We start from the raw sequence: 20,279 nt of genomic DNA on the forward strand, positions 1-20,279 counted from the left end.
CTGGATTTGTGCTGGAAATGGCCCACCTTGATTTTCATACACATTGTAAGGAGAGTGGTCACTTTGGATAAGCTATTACCAGCAGGAGAGTGAGTTTGTGTGTGTGGTTTTTGGAGGGGGGGGGGTGAGAAAACCTGGATTTGTGCTGGAAATGGCCCACCTTGATTATCATACACATTGTAAAGAGAGTGGTCACTTTGGATGGGCTATTACCAGCAGGAGAGTGAGTTTGTGTGTCGGGGGGCGGAGGGTGAGAAAACCTGGATTTGTGCTGGAAATGGCCCAACTTGATTATCATACACATTGTAAGGAGAGTGATCACTTTAGATAAGCTATTACCAGCAGGAGAGTGGGATGGGAGGAGGTATTGTTTCATGGTCTCTGTGTATATAATGTCTTCTGCAGTTTCCACAGTATGCATCCGATGAAGTGAGCTGTAGCTCACAAAAGCTTATGCTCAAATAAATTGGTTAGTCTCTAAGGTGCCACAAGTACTCCTTTTCTTTTTGCGAATACAGACTAACACGGCTGTTACTCTGAAACCTGCTCCAGATCAGTCATTACCATTTTCTTTTTGACCACTAGATGGCTTCCCAGTATAACAGATAAAGAAAGATGAACTTCATATGAATTAGTTTGTGGACTTAGTGTGGTAAAGCCTTTACTTTTACCTTTTTCATCACTGGTTTACACAAAATATGCAATCATACAAATGTCATTTTAAAAAGCAGCTTTTTCCAAAGTCGTTGAATCAAAGACACCATTGATAAAAATAGCAGGGCGGGAAACGGCATCCTTTGTTTTTAGCTCCACATGAATGAGATGGCAAGTATCAGGGGGTAGCCGTGTTAGTCTGTATTATCCACAAAAACGAGGAGTCTGGTGGCACCTTAAAGACGAACAGATTTATTGGGGCATAAAAAACCCCTTTGCATAAAAACCCCACTAAGGGGTTTTTTACCCACAAAAGCTTATGCCCAAATAAATCTGTTCGTCTTTAAGGTGCCACTGGACTGCTCGTTGTTTATGAATGAGATGAGCATTCCTAACTGTAACCACAATTATTTGCTGTGTATATTTAGCGAATGTGCAAACAGACCCTCCTCAAGAGCATTTACACCATGGAACTGAATATAAAACAACCAAACACTTGCTTGACCAATGCAAAACAACCAAGTCAAGAGACCTGATTACAACACATTTGCCCCTTCACCCAGTTACAACATGGCTTTATCTTATTGACATGACCTAAATGTGTTGTAACCTTGCCCTGTACCTGGGCTAAAGCCTAGGACAAGCAAAGGGGAAATGAATGGGCAGAGTTTCAAAGGAGCTCCACTCCCCTTTAAGCACCTAAATGAAGTGGCCAAAAGCGACTCCCTTTGAGGGAAGCAGTCTCCCTGGCTCTTTCAATGCTTGGCTTCTCCCAGTTCTCATTGACTCCTGTGATGTGAACAGGGTCCACTAGGAACTGGATTAAATCTTCCACATTAATTCCACACAGGCCATGCAGCAACCACCAAATGGTAACAGATTTCAGTCCCTAACCAGCGTGTGCTGCCTGGATTCAGACCAGGAGCCAAAGTGTGAAAGAGTCTATCTCCTTACCAACTTCCTAGCTTTGCCAGGGGATCCTCTACTCTTCGAGCCCACAGTAAACTGAAACTCTTAGGAACAGATGAGCCCCCTGGATTGACCCTTAACCCCAATTTCTCTTGCTTTTGTTGGACTCCAGTAAGATCCCTGCGTGTTATCCGAAATTTATTAACGTGGAGGAGGCGGTTAGCTGGCTCTCTCTGTTACAATGCTCTTCAATTACAGCGGCAAGCCCGACGTGGCATGCAGCAAGTCTTGGCTTGCAGGCTTGCAACCCAGAGAGTGTCTGTTTCAGTGTGTGTGAGAGTTTATGTGCAGTGGCTCAGAGATAGCTCTGGGGGGAGGGGAGAGCAAAGCCAGCCACTCAGAAACAGTAGTAAAATCTCCCCAACACTTTAACTGTCAATCAGGCTCAATGGGGTATAAACCCTCCCCGGCGCTGCAGCTGTGATAGGCAGAGAGAGCAATGGGGAGAAATGAATAAGATCCAGAGCTGAAACAGTGCACAGCCTAATTCCCTGTCTGTGATCACAGATCCTCCACGTGAAAGAAACAGGAGCGAGGCAGTTAATCAGCTCTGCCTTTTGCAACAGGCTCAGAAGAGACTGTCTATAGATATTTATATAGATATTTAAGAAACCGACAGCCACCTTACACTGACTAGACCCTTTCTTAAAAAGAAAGTCCTGGCAAGCCTTAAGCAATTTCCTGAGTCTAAGAATAGTAATGGGCTGCCTGGAAGGCACTGCAAGCTGAAATTTGGAGACTTGGGTTGCTTCATTATTATTATTACTTTTTTTAAATAAAACCCTGCAATTTGGAAACTGGATTTTAATTTTGCACTTTTAAAGTGTAGGGGTTGGTGGGTTTTATTTTTTTTCTTCCATCCCCCCTTCTCCCTCTCTCGCTCTTTTTAACTTAAACAAACTCTCTGTCCTCCAGTAGAAAAACATTTTACCTGCATGTGACAATCCCAAAGGGAGCTGAGCCGCGAGAGAGGGGAAGCAACTGTCTTCTGCACAATTTTACTCTGACCCCCCCCTTTTTTTTTCTGGTGGGGGGGAAAGAAGGATCTTTCCCTTCCAAGGTTTTCTCTCCCCAGGGTTTTTGGAAGGGGGTTGAAGCCTGTTCCCCCGATTGGGGGGGGGAAGGAAGAGGGCGTGTTGCCCTTCAGACTCTCTTGCTTTGGTTTTGTGAAGGGCTGGAACAGTTTTTTTTTGGGGGGGGGGGTTCGAGGGTCTTCCTGCCCTGCCCTGCCTGCATCAAGAGGATGGTTTGGAAATGGCTGGGCGCGTTGCTGCTTTTCCCGGTGCAGATGGTCTATTTGGTGGTAAAAGCGGCCGTGTGCATCCTGCTGCCGGCCAGGCTCCGGGACTTGTCCGGGGAGAGCGTGCTGATCACCGGAGGGGGCAGAGGCATCGGTCGCCACCTGGCCAGGGAGTTTGCTAAACGAGGAGCCAGAAAGGTGAGGACTGAGCTGGGGGGCAGCCCCCTCCCCCGGCCGCCACCTGCTGCTACCAGGTCTCCCTGCGGGGTGGCTGGGAGACATAGACCCTCAAAGGCCCCCCTCCCGCCGGGGGGGTGGGTGTGGGGCTCAGCAGCAGGGGGGAAGGCGGCTGCTTTGCAAACCCCCGTCATCCCAGCCTGCTGCCTTGGCTTGTGTGTCCTCAGCGCCTGCCCCCCGCCCTGGATCTGCCCCGGCTGCAGAGGGGTCTGTCTGGACCCGGGTGCGGGATTTGCGCGGGGCAGGAACTGGAGCTGCGTTTTCTGTTTACACGGTTGTCGCCTCCGCTGGGGCTCCGAGCGCACGCGGAAGGGGTGGGCGTGGGGCCCGGTTCAGGGCTGGGCACGGGGGCACCCGCTGCCTGAGAGGCAGGGAATCAATGGGGCTGATCCCCCTCCCCTTACAGCCGTTTAGACGGGATCCTGGTCCGATTCCTAAGCGCCTGGAAAGAGGGCAGAGCCCGGCTTTTGGGGGGAGGGGCAGCCCTAGGCGGCCAGGTTCAGTTCACCGTGGTGGCTTTCCACTGAAAGTCAGTCCTTAAATACCCCCACCCCCCGTTGTGCTGTTTGTTCCCCAGAATCATTGGAGCTGGGGGAAGTTAAGGGGGGAGGAAGAGGTTAAGAATCTAACCTACAATGTAGGGGTGCTGAGAGCCATTGAACCAAACTGTAAACCCTGCATAGGATGGAAACCACTTCAAGCCAGGCGGTGCGGTAGCACCCCCTAGTTCCAGCACCTATGTTGGGATGTGAGGCTGATTGCCTTTCTCCCCTTGAAAAGAGCTGGGGGTAAGTCACTGAGTTACCCAGAGCAATCACATAGGAACCTCCGTTTTGGCCCTGGTGAGTCCAAAGGTGGGACTTGGGAAAGCAAACGCTACAACATGGCTTAGAGAAAAAGAACAGCAGTACTTGTAGCACCTTAGAGACTAACAAATTTATTTGAGCATAAGTTTTCATGAGCTACAGCTCACGTAGAATACCAGGGTTGGAAGGGACCTCAGGCAGTCATCTAGTCCAACCCCATGCTCAGAGCAGGACCAAGCCCCCATTTTTGCCCCAGATCCCAAATGGCCCCCTCAAGGATTGAACTCACAACCCTGGGTTTAGCAGGCCACTGCTTAAACCACTAAGCTTTTCCTGCTTCTGGATGCATATTGTAGGTCACGAACACTTATGCTCAAATAAATTTGTTAGTCACTAAGGTGCCACAAGTACTCCTTTTCTTTTTGTGGATACAGACTAACACGGCTGCTACTCTGAAACATGGCTTAGATAGGTTTACACTTTAGCTGCTGTGAAGGGGCTGGCGGGAATCCCCCCCTGTCAGCTCCTAGGAGACAATCGCATAGTGCATGGAGCTGGAGTAAATACCTATTCAAAGTAAATCCTGTATGCAACTTGCAGGGTGTATGTGAAACCGTTTGCCAAGATTCACCTGTCTACAGATTAGACTTTGTGTGTGGCATTGAGATTTACCTGCATCTAGCTTTGAGGAGTATGTGGCTTGAGGTGTGCCTGGCGTACAGCTTTGGGTTTTGTATGTGTTTGAGTTTAAACCCTGCATTGAGATTTACAATTCCTTGGAGGCTGAACACACAAGTCATTGAACTTTGGACCTAGACAGTCTGCTGACAGTGTACTTTCATCATCTATTAAAATACCATGATTCCTGACTTATTTATTTTGTCAGACTGGGGCTGCACTATGAAAGTATCACCATTTCTGTAACTAGTTTTATTAGCTATTTAGCTGCAGCCCTGTTAGAATGATGGTAATAAGCCCCAATAAAATAATTGACATGGTGTGGAGGGAGAGGGAGCTGTTTTCACCAGGGGTGTAAACATTTGTATATTATGTCATATAGAGAATCATAAAATGTCTTAGAGAGAGGGGTAAACCTAACTAGAAGGTGATAAAGTATTGGAGGTTTAATACTTTCTGTGAAAATATGCCCGTGTTATCATTTATGTGGTGCTACATGGACAGAGAGTACGTTCTGGCTTTGCTCTCCATGTCTTCTGTTGTCTTTTCTGGCTATCACCTGTCTCAGGAACTGTCTTCACTGAGAACCTTGGCCAAATGTCACCATTTCTATCCCATTAAGTCTGATGGAGTTGCACTGAGCACGATTTGGCCCCTTTGTGTAACAGATGGTGGTCTGTGTATAAAGCAGGAATTCTTGGAGTGGAACTTGACTCATAAAACCCAACGGTATTCCTCCTCAGTATTTGTTTAGGGAAAGTTTTCATAACTTCCACTGTCTTGCCCTGAGGTTTAACTGGTCTCCCTTTTACTTCAAAAGCTGACTTCCTCTGTGTGATGCAGTGTCTTCGTAAAGGAATCAACCCATCTCTAATGTAGCAGTCTCCTTAATTTTGTGTTTCAGTTGTAAACAACTGGAAAGAATTGCAAAAAAAGTTTTTAAAAAAATTTAAATTCCATATTCTAGTATGTTGCCAAGAGACGCACAGGAGTTAAATATTATTGTCCTGCTGTTCCTCTCCCATTCGAGTTAATTACTTCAGATAATTATGTCTACTCTGGAACTATCTGTTATAGTTGGTTTTCCACTGTTGATCCTGTTTGTCTGATAGCAAGTTTTACAAACTCAGGCTCTTATCCCTGGTATGAAATTCTGAGGTCACAAACATTGCTGGGTGATGGGGAGAGGAAGCTGAGATTAAAAATCCGGTTCTAATTGTGGATGCACAGTACGCCTTGACAGAGCCATCGCTGCGCCTGCGCACACAGGCATAGTGGTGGAGTTTTGGAGGTAGGCGGCGATATACAACCGTGTATTTGAGATTAGAATCTTCCTACAGAGGGGTTAGTTGTTATTGCTAGTGTATGAAGTCACTCCTGATAATTAAATGGGGGTTGGCTTTCACCTGAGATCCTATCCCTCTTATCATGGCCTGTTGGTGGGTTTTTTAAGCATATGCGAGATATGGCTAAACAGATTCTGTGAGACAGCAAGAGACTATCCCAAGTGCTGTATCTCACTGAGAATCAGTTTTAAAATATCTGAGATTTTGAAAGGTTTCAGAGTAACAGCCGTGTTAGTCTGTATTTGCAAAAAGAAAAGGAGTACTTGTGGCACTTAGAGACTAACCAATTTATTTGAGCATAAGCTTTCGTGAGCTACAGCTCACTTCATCGTCCGATGAAGTGAGCTGTAGCTCACGAAAGCTTATGCTCAAATAAATTGGTTAGTCTCTAAGGTGCCACAAGTACTCCTTTTCTTTTTGAGATTTTGAAGATTCTTTAAACTCTAAAATATGGTGTATTTTCAGTTAAGATTGCAAAGGTGTCAGCAAATAAGGAGGGGGGGTGTGTATGTGTCTGTGTGTCGGTGAATGCTGTGCTTGCGAAAAGAGCTGGATTGACAGCCCTGGAGACTGAAGTCCTCTATTGACAGGACAGAAGCATCATGGCCAGTGGTAGTGTGCAAGTTCCTTTCCCCACACTGTCCTGCCAATGTACTTCAAATCTCATCTGGATGTACCACCTCAAGGAGAGAGCATTTCCTCTTCTAGGGGTACTTTGTTTTCCATCTTCATTCATTCATTGGCCTTTTTGTTGAAGTTGCCAACGGGGGGACAAGTTAAGTGCCAGTTGCAACATTGGTTTTAGTTACGTGTCGGGAATACTTGTTAGCTAGGGTTTGACCACCAGCAACCGTCAGAAAGTAAGAGATTTGGGTTATTACTAGACCCAGGATGAATTCGCGCCAGGGATATACCATAGAGATGAAAGGCTCTATATCCCATTACTTGTGTCCTGAGACCTTTCAACTTCTCTGGAGAAAAGGTTTTCAAAACCTACATTTCAATAAGTAGCTGGACAGGTGTAAAGGGATGTAGAATTGAAAGATGTTTAGCAGCACCTGTGGCAGAAGTGTACAAATCTAGTGTATATAAAGAGAGTGATTTGCAGAAGAAACTGGATGTGTTCGTGTCTTATCTCGGGTGAACAGCAACCCACTGCATTTGAACATACTCTTGTGAATTTCCTCCGGAAGGATTCAAATGCTCTGGTTCAAAATAAACCACTATCCCCCCCAGTGATGTGTCCAGTTTCAGAACTGCTGATTGCGAAGGTCAGCTCAGTCATATTTGCGGTTTATATTACTACCATTCAAGTACTGAAAAAGGAGAGGGGGACCTTTTTCTCTTTACTTTTGGCTGATTGAGTGATTAGAAAATCCCAAAGGCTTGGCATGATGTCTGTAACTGTTACAACTTTTTACTCCATGTTTATGTTAATTTGAGCATTAGCTCACAATGTGGCTTGCGGTCTTGTGCCGTAATCTCACACATAGGTTGTGTAGTGGGACACGCAGCTTGTCATCATGGGCCTTTAGCCAAAAGGAACAGCATAGATCTGCATTATTTAAAAACAAAAAAACCCTTTATAAGTGATTTCAGTGTTGGGTCTGTGATGGTGTGTCTTTATGGGGCCGTACTATGAAAATACAGTTGCGATTGACCAGCACTCCTTTTCATAACTCTGTTTGTAAGAGACGTGTTATTGACTTAACGTTGGAAATTCTGGACCGTGGGCATCGGGAGTCCTGACCAAGAAAGCAGATTGAGTGAAATCAGTGAACGTATAAGGGGCTGAATGACTGAGTATGATTCATTCATTGATGGTTACATTTGGAGTGTACCGCTTGGATCGTCTAGTCTAACTCACTGCATCCTGCAGGATTTTCTGTTATACTAGTGGGGTCAAAAATCTGTCAAACCCTCCCCCCTTTTTTTTTAATATAATCCCCAATGATGGAGTCTTGGTTACCACATCAAGCCATCTGTTCCGTGGTCAAATCACCCTTTTAAGGCAGTTTTCTTGATGTCTCACTTCTCCGTTACTAATTTTTATTTACTTTATTGATAGTTTTGTTTATTTAGACTGAGCCATGACTAAACAAAGAGTTGTTCTGACCGGACACATCCTGTAATGTTTGTCGTTGCCAGAATGTAATAAAGCTAACAAAAAAGCCTGTATAATTACTGCATAGAGATCACCCCTTTGCTCCGACCTCTGGACTGAATTTTGGGTTCCAAACATATCAATCTGAATTTTGCAGTGCATCTTGGGCTGTCCTCTACTGGAAGCTGGACAAAATTGATTTTCATTGGGCACTGCATTGACGTGCATGAAATTTGGGCTCAGAAATGATCCAGGGGCATTCCCCCAAAGCATTCCTACAGGTGACCTTAATTATAGCAGTGTTCTCCTGTTGCCTTTTTTTGTTCGTCCCATCGTTTTTTTTCAGAGTGAATCTGTTTTTAGTAGTATTCGTAGTTTCTCTGGAAATCTTTGCGGGTCTGTTCTTATCTGTACTAGATGTGCCCAGTTGGCAACAGTAGCTGATGTAGATTGGACCGGTGGTGGCTTCTAAGCTGTCAATGTTGTTCTTGGTGCTAGAGAGCTCCCCAAACTATCAGATAGTAACTCAGGGTGGCCTTGAGCTTGTGTTAATGCAAGCCTGATGCCGCAAGGTGCTGCACACCTCCCCAAAGATGTTGAACACCCTCAACTCCCATTAACTTAAGAACGGCCACACTGGGTCAGACCAAAGGTTCAACTAGCCCAGTATCCTGTCTTCCGACAGTGGCCAATGCCAGGTGCCACAGAGGGAATGAACAGAACAGGTAATCGTCAAGTGATCCATCCCCTGTTGCCCATTTCCAGCTTCTGGCAAATAGAGGCTCGGGACACAATCCCTGCCCGTCCTGGCTAATAGCCATTGATGGACCTATCCTCCATAGTTCTTTTTTGAACCTTTTAATGGGTGTGATGGGAACTCTCCACTTTTGTAAGTTAAGGCCTCAAGTGTGCATTGGAATGTCTCCCTCTTGGCCTGTTACACCTTCTGGATGGCCACTTTCCTGCACTAGCAGAGACAAGATGATTAAAGGGAATTACTCGCTTGTGGTATGAAAATAAGGCAGGCAGACTGGACAGAAAGGAGCCAGTGCTTGATGGCGAGAATCTCCTATTGCCAATAAAAACGACAAAGAGAGAATTCCCCTGTCAGGCTGAATGTGTTGTTTTATGGCCATGACCTCACTCTGTCAGCACTTGAATCTAGACAGTTATGTCACAAAGTCTGCAAAATACTATTAACCAGGATGACGACATGGTGGGCAGCTGTAAAATGCCGCCCTGATAATAACACAGTAATTATTTTGGGATGGTGAACAAAATTCCCTGCAAGTATTACTTGAGAAGTTTTGCTTTGAAAACTGAACATGGCTTTTGGGTTGGCTCATATTTCCTCCACCTAAAGGCTTGTTGGGTTCCCCCCCCCCCAGCCTAAAACCAAAGAACAAAATCCCATGTGGCTTTATTCAAGCAAAGTGTGCAGGGTCAAATCCTAAAGTCCTTCCTAATGTAGACAAACTCCCATTGGGTCCAAATCCTGTTTGGTGATGAGTACATGCAACTTCCATTTACATCAATGCTGCAAATCCTGAGCTCCTTACTCTGTTTCAGCTAAGATTTTACTCAGTCCTTATTCAAACAAGGTTCCAGGGAAGTCAGTGAAAATAAGGATGGAGGAAGGACTCAGGTTTCGCCCCAAGTTGCAGACCTTGAGTACTTCTCATGATCCCTCCACAGTAATCATGTGGATTGTATCTATGGGCCCTTGAATGTTTGACTCTGACCTTTGTTAATCATGTTTAGATGTTGTTTTCCCTTTTGTATATTTTTGAGGTGTTTTTGCCCAGTTCTGTATATTAAAAGATCAACTGCATTATGGCAACTGATGGACTTACAAATGAAACTGAGGCCTTGAAGTGCTGACATACTACCGAGTCTGAAATTCAAAGAAAGACTTATCCACTGCTCTGATGTGCCCTTTTTAGAAAGAGACTCAATAATCCATTTTGGAATGCACTGCTGAAGACTCTGAATGCCCTGCTATTTTGTGTTTGAAAACTCTCTTCTGGGTAAAGCACCTGCCATCGGATACTTAATTTATAGGAATTTAAATCTGCCACATAAGTCCAAACAAGACACACCTCTAGGGCAGAAACATTCTTCAGAGGAAGACATTTCTAATACCCACAAGATGACAAAGGAGTGAAATTTGTGATATGGTGGATTTTGACTTTCATCTTGAATGGGTATGATCCTGTATTGGCAGGGCTGACCTAGCATACCCAAAGTAAATTCATTTTATTGCCTTTTGTTTCAGATTAGATTTTAAGATCTTCAGGATAGGGTTCATGTCTACCTATGTGTTTGTAAAGCCAGGGCAATTTGATCCTGGTCATCACTGGGGCCATCGAATACAATCACAATACAAATAACAAACCAGACTCTGACATGTAGTTTGATTATAAATGTACCGTGGCTTCTAGTCTACGTTGACTTCAAAACAATGAAAGTGCCAGACTTAACCTCCTCAAGAGCAGGTGAATTCCAGTGTAAGGATAAGAGGTGGTTTCCTATCCAAGGACCTTCAGAACAGAGGAGTTGATCTTACTTGCACCATAATTCACCACTGTATTTGTTTTAGGTCATGTGATCCGGCACGATGAAATCATAAATCCTTTCAGAACATGGTTTACAAAAGAAACTGACACACTCCCAATCTCCTTTTTCCAGGGCCAGCTGTGGTAGGCAAGAAGTATTGAGCAAATAAGCATTCAGTTGGCTTTATGTACAACGTTTTGAACTCTCAGTATAAAACTAGAACGTTATAGGGTTTGGATTTTGGATCAAAATGTATGAATATGAATGTATGTACTGAAGCTCCTTGGTACTGTGTAGAGACATCAAAATGACAGCAGGTCAGAGACTATCTACCCATAGGTCGTCATCTGAGGTTTCCGAAATAAGTGGTTTAGTTACCTAACAATACTGAAGCCAGACATACTGAAGCTACGATTTGACCTGTCGCAAAAAGGGAAGCAGATGTGCTTGTTTGAGGGGACTTTTTGCACAGAAGGAAGTTATTTAACACGGTGTAGATATCTGGGTACATTGAGGACATTTGTCTCTGTTGGATAAATATCACTTTGTAGCTCGTGAAACTCCTGTTCTGTGAACGCTTAGAGCTTGCATACACTGTATTGGAGGCATGATATACCCACCCTAGCTTTAATTTAGCTAGTACGAATACCAGTAGCAGTGAAGTCGGGGATTGAGCGGGGGCTGTACAAGCCCACCAGAGATTTAGTTGGGTGGCTAGTCTGTGCTGCCCCAGGGCTTCGCTGGTGTTAGCACTTACAGAATCATAGAATATCAGGGTTGGAAGGGACCTCAGGAGGTCATCTAGTCACACCCCCTGCTCAAAGCAGGACCAAGCCCCAATTTTTGCCCCAGATCCCTAAATGGTTCCCTCAAGGATTGAACTGACAGCCCTGGGTTTAGCAGGCCAATGCTCAAACCACTGAGCTATCCCTTCCCCCTTGTTAAAGTTAAAGCTAAAGCTAGCTCCAGTATGTCAGCACATGCTGCAGTCACACCTCCAGTTGCAGTGTGGACTTATCTTTAGGTACTACAGCACTGGAACTGGATGGTTTCAGGGTTTTTCGAAGGGGTTGTGTGTGACGGAATTGCACCCCTGTATTCACACCCTACAAACTATTATAATAAACTTTTGTACAAAATATGCCTTGCAAGGTATCGTTTAAAAACTAATAACTCACCGGTCAATAATATCATGATGAAAGGCATGTAGCAACATCATATTTAAAGTTATGACCATAAACTGAAATCATGACTGAAGTGTGTTTGCCAGGCAAGTCTAGGGAGTGGGTAAACCTGATTCTCAAAGACAAAGAACAAGCTGATGCCTCTTGCCAGGTGTCATCAAAGCCTGATGGGCAATCACCTATCAAGTGGCTATTCTTTGGCAAGGAAGGGGAGCAGAAACAAACAGATCTGCATCTTAGCAGACAACAGCAGGAACCTCTTTCACCCTCAGACTCTTTGTCTTCATCCTTGCAGTGGGAATGAACTTTATCTAGGGGTAACCCTCAGGAAAATGCAATTTCAAAGAGTGACTGAACTATAAAAAAGAGGGGCAAAAACGCCCCAATTGATCTCTCTCTCAATCCATCTCTCTCTTTTCCACCTAAGACAAAAGAAACAAACTATGGAATTTGGGAACAGAGCCTGACCTGAAATTTGGTCAGCCCTGTATCTTGGAAAATGTGGTAAGAATTTCACCTTGAACCAAGTCTAGTTTAAGTTTAGAAAGCGTTTTATCTTTATTTCTCTTGCAACTATTTCTGACTTTAATGCCTTATACTTGTACTCAAAATATCTCTCTTTGTAGTTCAATAAACTTGTTTTATTCTTTAATAAAAATAATCCACTGTTGTCTTTAAACTGAATTGTGTGGGAAACTCCATTTATGGTAGCAAACTGTTTTGTATATAGATCCCCTTAGGGCCATAATGTATGTGGGCTGTCCAGGAGAGGGCTGGACAGTGCAGAATGTATGTTTTTTTGAGGGAAATCCAGGACTGGGGATGTGTTGGGGTCACCCTGTAAGTCGTAACCAATGCTGCCGGAAGCCAGAGTGTAAATGGTGTTTGCTAACAGGCTGCTGGGGTCAGAGTTGCTGGACCAGGGCTGTGGCTATACACAGACACTCAGGATGTGACCTGCATGCTGTTCGGCTGTTTGTGAGGTGACCAGGTTGAGTGCTACAGCAGCAAAGACACTGTGAGGCCCCCCAGGTTGTACAGCCCCTCACCAGTGTGGATTATGCCCTGAAATGTCATAGGGGGTTAAAGCCTTTGACCTTGTGAGTAGCTGTTAGGTCTAGGTTAATAGTGACCAGAAATCCGTTACTCAGTGGCCTACGTGAGATGAGTTGGTAGGTCTCAGTCCAATTCTTAGTGGACATTTGTCCTCATTGTACAAAATACCCCATCAATTTGGAACTCTTGCTGAGAGCCTAACCTGTGAGAATGAGGTGTGATTGGGCCATGGTGTCTGATGTCCCTTGTCTGGGTCAATTGTCACAGTTAATGCACGTTCTCAGGGTAGTAGTGGGGAAGACTGCTTAGGCTGTACATATTCTATGGCTAAGGACAGGACTTTGCTTCCCCCAGCTGTTATTCGGGCATGTTTCAGTGGCAATAAATGAAGTCTCGTTCATAGCAGGCGTGGCAACCAAACTGGATTTGAAATGGTGATTGGAGAACACTGAAGAACTGGCAATAATCTGTATTCCTATGGGTTAAAGGAGACGAGTAGCCAGCATTGGTTCTAGAGACGGATTTCTAGGAGTTGTCCAGACACATGTTGTTTTACATTTCTTTCGTACCATTCTAAAGTGATGAATAAACTTAATTATCGTCAGCCAACAAGGCATTTAATAAATAGACAATTACATTTATTTTTTGTCTCTCTCTTTCCATCCCCTTCTGTCCATTGTGCCTGCATTTTGCGTACCTGTTCCCATGATGACCGTGCAACCTATCTGCAAGCTGCAGGAGCTGAGGAGAGAGGGCTGGGGAAAACGTTCTGCATTTTGAATTTTCTACAAGCATTTTCATGAAAAACATTTTTGACAGCAACAAAAATGAAAAACATCATCAAAAATGTTCAGGATTTTTCCATGAGCTCTTGTCGGGGATGCTCAGCACCTTACAAGAGATACTGAGCACGCTGTAATAGCCAATCAAGAATTTCCTCTTGTGTGTTGTACATGGAGGTTTGAGTAATTATTTGCCCCCTCAATCCCCTCTCAATGATTTCATCAAACAATTAACCTTCCTTGCTGGCTTTGTTGACCTACAGCTTCTCAGAGTGAATCTACCCCTTTATACAGACTCTTGAAAGGCGTCCTCTCTGTAAGGATTATGTAATCACAGCAATGTTATTTAACTGCTTCCTGCTGGCCGCTAACTTTCCTGTTGATTAAATATGGGCCAGAACCCTTGATCCAAGTCCCAGGAATGGATGGCATTTATTCTTCTGACCTGGACTGAGGCCATGGCCAGCAGCTTGAATAAAATGCAAAAAGACACCGTCTCTAGCTGGCAAGTACAGCCAGAAATGTCAGATAGCCGACCCTGGGGTATCTGCGAAGCAGTGTTATGGCTGCTGCCTTTTTCAGTTTGTCCTTCAGGGCAGACCTGGCATTTGCAACCCCACATGATGATGTAAGGCGATAAATAGCGATGTCATGGTGGAGAAAATCACATCGCAACATGGCGGTGTCTTGCAACCATATCATATCGTGGTGTCGTAAAGATGTCAAAGGTTAGTCCATTACAGCAGCGCTGTAGTGAGGGGAAATCATGAGTTTCAGGCAGATCAGCGCTGTAAAACTGGATGTTCCTGTACAATTTGGAGAGCTTCACACTGCTATCGGAGACCTTAGGTAGGTTTCAGCACAGATGAGGTATCTCATCGGGGTCGCAGCGAGGAAGAGGTGCTACACAGCCATGCTTTTTTTCAAACAAGAGAGGAGCTGGGTTTGATTTCAGTGTTGGTCCCTTCTTCTTTTTTTTTTTTTACTGGTTTCATCCATCCCTGTTTCACCTGTGTGGTGCCATCCTCTATAAAGACTTGGAAACTTGCCTCAGTCTGTGTACATTGCACTCACATCTCGAGTCTGGCGCAGGCTAGGGAAAAGTTGACTCAGATTGGCAGAACTCTTTACCCCTGAAGCACTAAAATATATACATGGCTTTTACTGCACTATAAAATGAGTTGAATATGCTGTTGAGCTAGTGCCTAATTAGTCTGGCACAGCAATTTGCTTTAGGAGAGAAATGCATTCAGGGTGTCCGGTCAAAGGATTGCAACTGAAAAGTCCAGAAGGGATAAAGAGTTCAATATCCTTTTTGGTGGTTGTTTTTGTTCTTTTCTATGTGGATGCTGGCGAGCAGAAGATACAAGGACTGTTTTGTGCTGTACCCAAATGGCTTTTGTAGTGCTGCAGGGAAGGAAGGGGGGATGGGGTGACTTGGAAACACTAATGTAATTGTGAAAGGCAGGATTGAGGAAAGAGCCTTTTGAAATTATGAATAAAGCCAAGTGCTCGCCTTCATGGCCCTTGGCAATTCTGTTCCACCCGACGTCTTTGGTCTTGTTTCTGATCATGTCACCCCCTGCTGGACTTGCAGTGATGCTGCCTCTGAGTACCCATTCATCTGCTTCTTCCACAATCACTTTTATATTTTCTTCCACATACCCCTCACACATGAACTACCTCCCTGAATTAGCCCATAAAGTCTCTGCGCTCTCCTTAAAATCCTTCCTTGGGATGTGCGTCTGCTGTGATACCTTCAACAAAATCAGCTCACAATGGCTAAGTCAGATAAGCAAACAAAACAAACCACCTGTGAAATGATTGAGAACCAACAAGTTGAGCACGTGGCTGGCCTGTGATATATCACAAATATATTACTGTTCCCTGCGTAGGTGCTGGAACTAGGGGTGCTGGGGGTGGGGGCTGTAGCACCCCCTGGCTTGAAGCCGTTTCCATCATATACAGGGTTTATAGTTTGATTCAATGGCTCTCAGCAGCACCCCCATGATACAAATTGTCCCAGCACCCCTGGTCCCCCGCCTTCTCCATCCCTTCTTCCCTCACTTGTTGTGACTTGTCCAAAACTAGCTTATCAGTACATCAGGGCCAGGCAATGGGGTGAACATTTTAAATAATAGGAGCCTAAAGTTAGGCTCTTGAATTGATATTTAGGGATGTAAATAAGCGGCCTGGATTTTCAAAATGGCTGCACACCACTCCGCTCCTCTTGCTCTTTCTTCCTATATGTTTGTTCAGCACCTACCACAATGGGACTCCAATCCTGAGCAGAGCATTTGGAGGATCCCAGGATACAGCTAATAATAATGAACAGTAGTAACCACAAGCCTTAGTGAAGTCTGTGGATAGACTCCGAACACAGTTCCTCAGAGGGTACCTGAAAAGAGAGCATATTCAAAGACAGCACATCAGAATTCAAAGGCAATTTGACATATTCATGACCAGAGAATTTAGCCTTTTACAATATCCCTGTGAGGCAGGAAAGTATTGTTACAGGATGAAGAAACTGAGGCACGGGGTCTGATGAAAGCCACAGAGGGATTCATTTCCATTGCAGTGATTAAAGGAAGAACAAGAAATAGACAAGTGTTTATTACTAGCGCTCTCTCTTTGAATTTTGACACTTGAACGAAAAGTCTGCATCTTCTTAGGTCAACCCTTTGAAACTCTGGCTGTTGCTTCCTTTCAGAAGGTTGGTCGTGTTCTAGTTTTCTAAAATCTAGTGACTAGTATCAAGTTGTCTTTATTGTACATCTTTTACTTGTATTTCTAGAACAAATTAAACATACAAGTCTAGTCATTTTGGCTTTCAGTTTGGATGAAGTGTTTAGGCCGAGGATGCCAAACTGATAGGGGTAAGTCCTGAAAGCCAAAGAACAGTGACAGCTTCAGAGCTGACCCCCTGGGAGAACAAATGTGGATTTGTACTCACGGGGCTTTTTACCTTAGTGCTTGGCTGGAATATAAAGCAGAAGTTATTGGAGGGATGTTCTTAGTCTGGCTCGACCTCTCCTCTTCAAAGCATCGTGTCAGCACATTGAAGATTCGGACAAGTCAGACCCAGGCAGTGCCAGATCCATCGGCTGATAACGCTGACGCCAGCAGAGAAGGGTCAAATCCATGTAGTTTGACCTTTGTCCCAGCAGGGATTAAATTGATTCTAATTAATAGTCTTGAGAAGAGATGGCTTCCTTAGCAGAATTTGTAATGAATTTAAATTGCATCTTCTCATAGGTTAGCCGTGAATTGCACCTAATTAAGTAAGGGTCCTGCAGGCAGCCACCCTAACGTTGCTACCTTCTTAATTACAATTTATTTATGGTATTGCAACACTGTGCTAACCTGAGCGATTCACGCTTTTTAACTTTTCCTGAGCAAATGCCTAAGAACTTCACTGATGGCAAGAAAAAGACATTTGAAAACCGAAATGCTCTCGGTTACACGCACGAAGCGCTGCTAAGTCAGCTGAGTGGCACCTCTAGAGCTAAAAGCAGAATTTGGTTCTCACTCTGTCACCCGTGGCCGTTGTACATTTAAGGAGGGGCTGTGTGTTGAGGGGGTGTTAATATTGTATTGTGCTTTGTGGTGGTATAAACCTACTGCTCTGAAATGGATCTGGACTGTGACAGCCCTGTCAGCGGAAGTGTAGGGAGGGCTTATGGCAAGCTTAATGTCGTACTCTTTCTGTTTCAACCTTGACCTGGATGAGACCACCTGTGTAGGGATGTGAAGGAGGTAGTTTAGGCTCCATGGCCCATTCAGTTCATGATATCTCCCTGGCCAACATAGGGGGCCAATTAGCACCATTGTATCAGTATCTAATTTTGTTATATGCACATTTTCCCATAAGGTACTGGACTGAAACCATTAATTTATTTTACACAGTCTACTGAGTACCAGCATCAGATGGTAACAACTTTCAAATCCTAGCAAAATTGCATTTCAGAACTTATTGGGGTAGCCTTCCTTAGCAGTAAAAAACAGTATTGCCAACCCCCTGCTGTTCAGAAAACATGCATCAGTCCTCAAAACATCACGAGATTTAAAGTAAATTAATACAATTGGGCTCTTTTTATTGACCTTGTGGTTTCTGAACCTTTGGGGTACAGTTGGGTCACATTTCATTGTTTTCTTCGCAGCTATGAGGGCTAGCAATGTACTTTTAATTTAAACAAAAGACAAGATTCTCAGGTAATCATTTGACTCCAGGAGCTGGGGCTTTAAGAAAAACACCGAATCATAGAAGTGCAGGGCAGGAAGAGACCTGGAGAAGTCATCAAGTCCAGCCCCCTGCACTTGGCCAGGACCAAACAAACCTAGATTATCCCTGAGAGGTGTTTGTCCAACGTGTTCTTAAAGATCTTCAGTAATGAGGATTCCACAATCTCCCTTGAAAACCTATTTCAGAGCTTAACTATCCTTACAGTGAGCAGGTTTTTCTTAATATCTCATTTAAATTTCCCTTGCTGTAAGTTAAGCCCATGACTTCTTGTCCTACCTTCAGTGGACATAGAGAACAATTGATCACCGTCCTCTTTACAGCAGCCCTTCACATATTCCCTCTCGGTCTTCTTTTCTCAAGACTGAACATGCCCAGTTTTGTTTAACTGTTCCTCACAGGCCAGGTTTTCTAAACCTTTTATCGTTTTTGCTGCTCTCCTCTGGCCTTTTTCTAATTTATCCAATCTTTCCTAAAGTGCGGAGCCCAGAATTGGACCCAATACCCTAGCTAGGGCCTCACCGTTGCTAACAGAGGGGGGCAATGACCTCCCATGTCTTACATACGACACTCCTGTTAATACAACCCAGAATGATATTAATCTCTTTCCCAACTGCATCACATTGTTGATTCATATTCAATTGGTGGTCCACTAGAATCCCCAGATCCTTTTCAGCAATACTACCATTTAGCCAGTTGTTCCCCATTTTACAGTTGTGCATTTGATGTTTTTTCCTTAATTGAAGTACTGTGAACTTGTCTCTACTGAATTTCAGCCTGTTGATTTCAGATCATTGCTCTAATTTGTTGAGGTCATTTTGAATTCTAATCCTGTCCTCTTAAGTGCTTGCAACCCCTCCAGCTTGGTGTCATTTGCACATTTTATAAGCATACCCTCCACTCCATTATCGAAGTCTTTCATGAAAATATTGAATATTACCAGACCCAGGACTGACCCCTGCAGACTGCCACTATAAAGGCCTTCCCAGTTTGACAGCAAACCATTGATAACAACTCTTCTGAGTCTTTCAACCAGCTGTGCACACATCTTGTAGTAATTTCATCTAGGCCACATTTCCGTAGCTTGCTTATGAGAATGTCATGAGAGACGGTGTCAGAAACCTTAGCAAAATCAAGATAAATCATGTCTACTGCTTCCCTTATATCCGTGAGACCAGAATTCCCGTCAAAGAAGGAAATTAGGTTGGTTTGGCATGATTTGTTTTTGACAAATCCATGCTTGCTGTTCCTTATAACCTAGTATCCTTTAAGTGCTTACAAACTGATCGTTTAATAATTTGTTCCAGTATCTTTCTGGGTATCAATGTTAGGCTGACTAGTCTATAAATTCCTGAGTCCTCTGTGTTCCTCTTTTTAAAGATAGGTACTATGTTTACCCTTCTCCAGACGTCTGGGACCTCACCTGTCCCCAGTGAGTTCTCTAAGAGAATTGCTAACGGTTCTGAGATTACTTCATCTAGTTCTGTAAGTACCCTAGAATCAATTTCATCAGGGCCTGCTGATTTAAATACACCTAACTTAGTTAAATATTCGTTTAAAGTGTTCTTTCCTATTTTGGCTTGTGTTGCTTGTCATTAATATTAATTGTATTGAGTGTCTGGTCACATTCACCTTTTTAATGAAGACTGACATGAAATAGGCATTAAATACCTAAGCCTGAGGGCAGAGCACTCTCCGGTCGACCCCGGTACTCCAGATCTCCGAGAAGAGTAAGGGAAGTCGACCTGAGAGCGTCTCCTGTCGTCGCAGCGCAATGAAGACACCGCGGTAAGTCGACCTAAGCTATGTCGACTCCAGCTACATGAATAACATAGCTGGAGTAGCGTAATGTAGATCAGTTTACCCCCCTAGTGAAGACAAGCCCTTAGACGTCCTGATTTTTGTCCCTACATGCTTGTACTAGTCTTTTGTGTTCTTCCTTAGCAATTTGTCTATATTTCCACTTTTTGTAGATTTTCTTCTTTCATTTTCCTGATGGCGCTATCTTGGCCTCTTACTTATTCATGTTATCTTTCTTTCTCATCAGGATAGTTTGCCTTTAGTATTGACTCCAGGAGAAACTGTCAGCTCTCCTGAACTCCGTTTTCCCTTAGATTTTCTTCCAATGAGACCTTACCTACCAGTTCTCTGAGTCTGCTAATGTCTGCTTTTTTGAAGGTGCCACAAGTACTCCTGTTCTTCTTACCACACAAGGTAAAATCATGAGATTTGGCAACACTGAGCATGAAGAGGGTGCACTATTCACCTTTTCCTCCTCTTGTCGGGAATGGGCAGTTTTGTCACTAAAGCTCAAGAACAAAAACCAGACGGTTCAACCTTTCCAGCTTGAAGATTAAATAAGTGTTTTTCTTGGATCTGTGATTTTTAACCTCCTTGCTACTAGTAAACAGAGACACCAACCCCTGT

At 44.0% G+C, this 20,279-nt stretch overlaps 1 protein-coding gene across 1 annotated transcript in view; it reads left to right on the forward strand.

Moving 5' to 3' along the window:
• The first annotated feature begins 2,167 nt into the window (after positions 1 to 2,167).
• DHRS3 (dehydrogenase/reductase 3) overlaps positions 2,168 to 20,279 on the forward strand; it is a 41,999-nt gene continuing 23,887 nt past the window's right edge. The window contains exon 1 of the mRNA XM_074975339.1: positions 2,168 to 3,061. Coding sequence (XP_074831440.1) covers positions 2,867 to 3,061 — 195 coding nt within the window. The 5' untranslated portion in view covers positions 2,168 to 2,866. The remainder of the gene's footprint in view (positions 3,062 to 20,279) is intronic.

This window comes from Natator depressus, chromosome 18, assembly GCF_965152275.1.
Source record: "Natator depressus isolate rNatDep1 chromosome 18, rNatDep2.hap1, whole genome shotgun sequence".
NCBI lineage: Eukaryota > Metazoa > Chordata > Testudines > Cheloniidae > Natator > Natator depressus.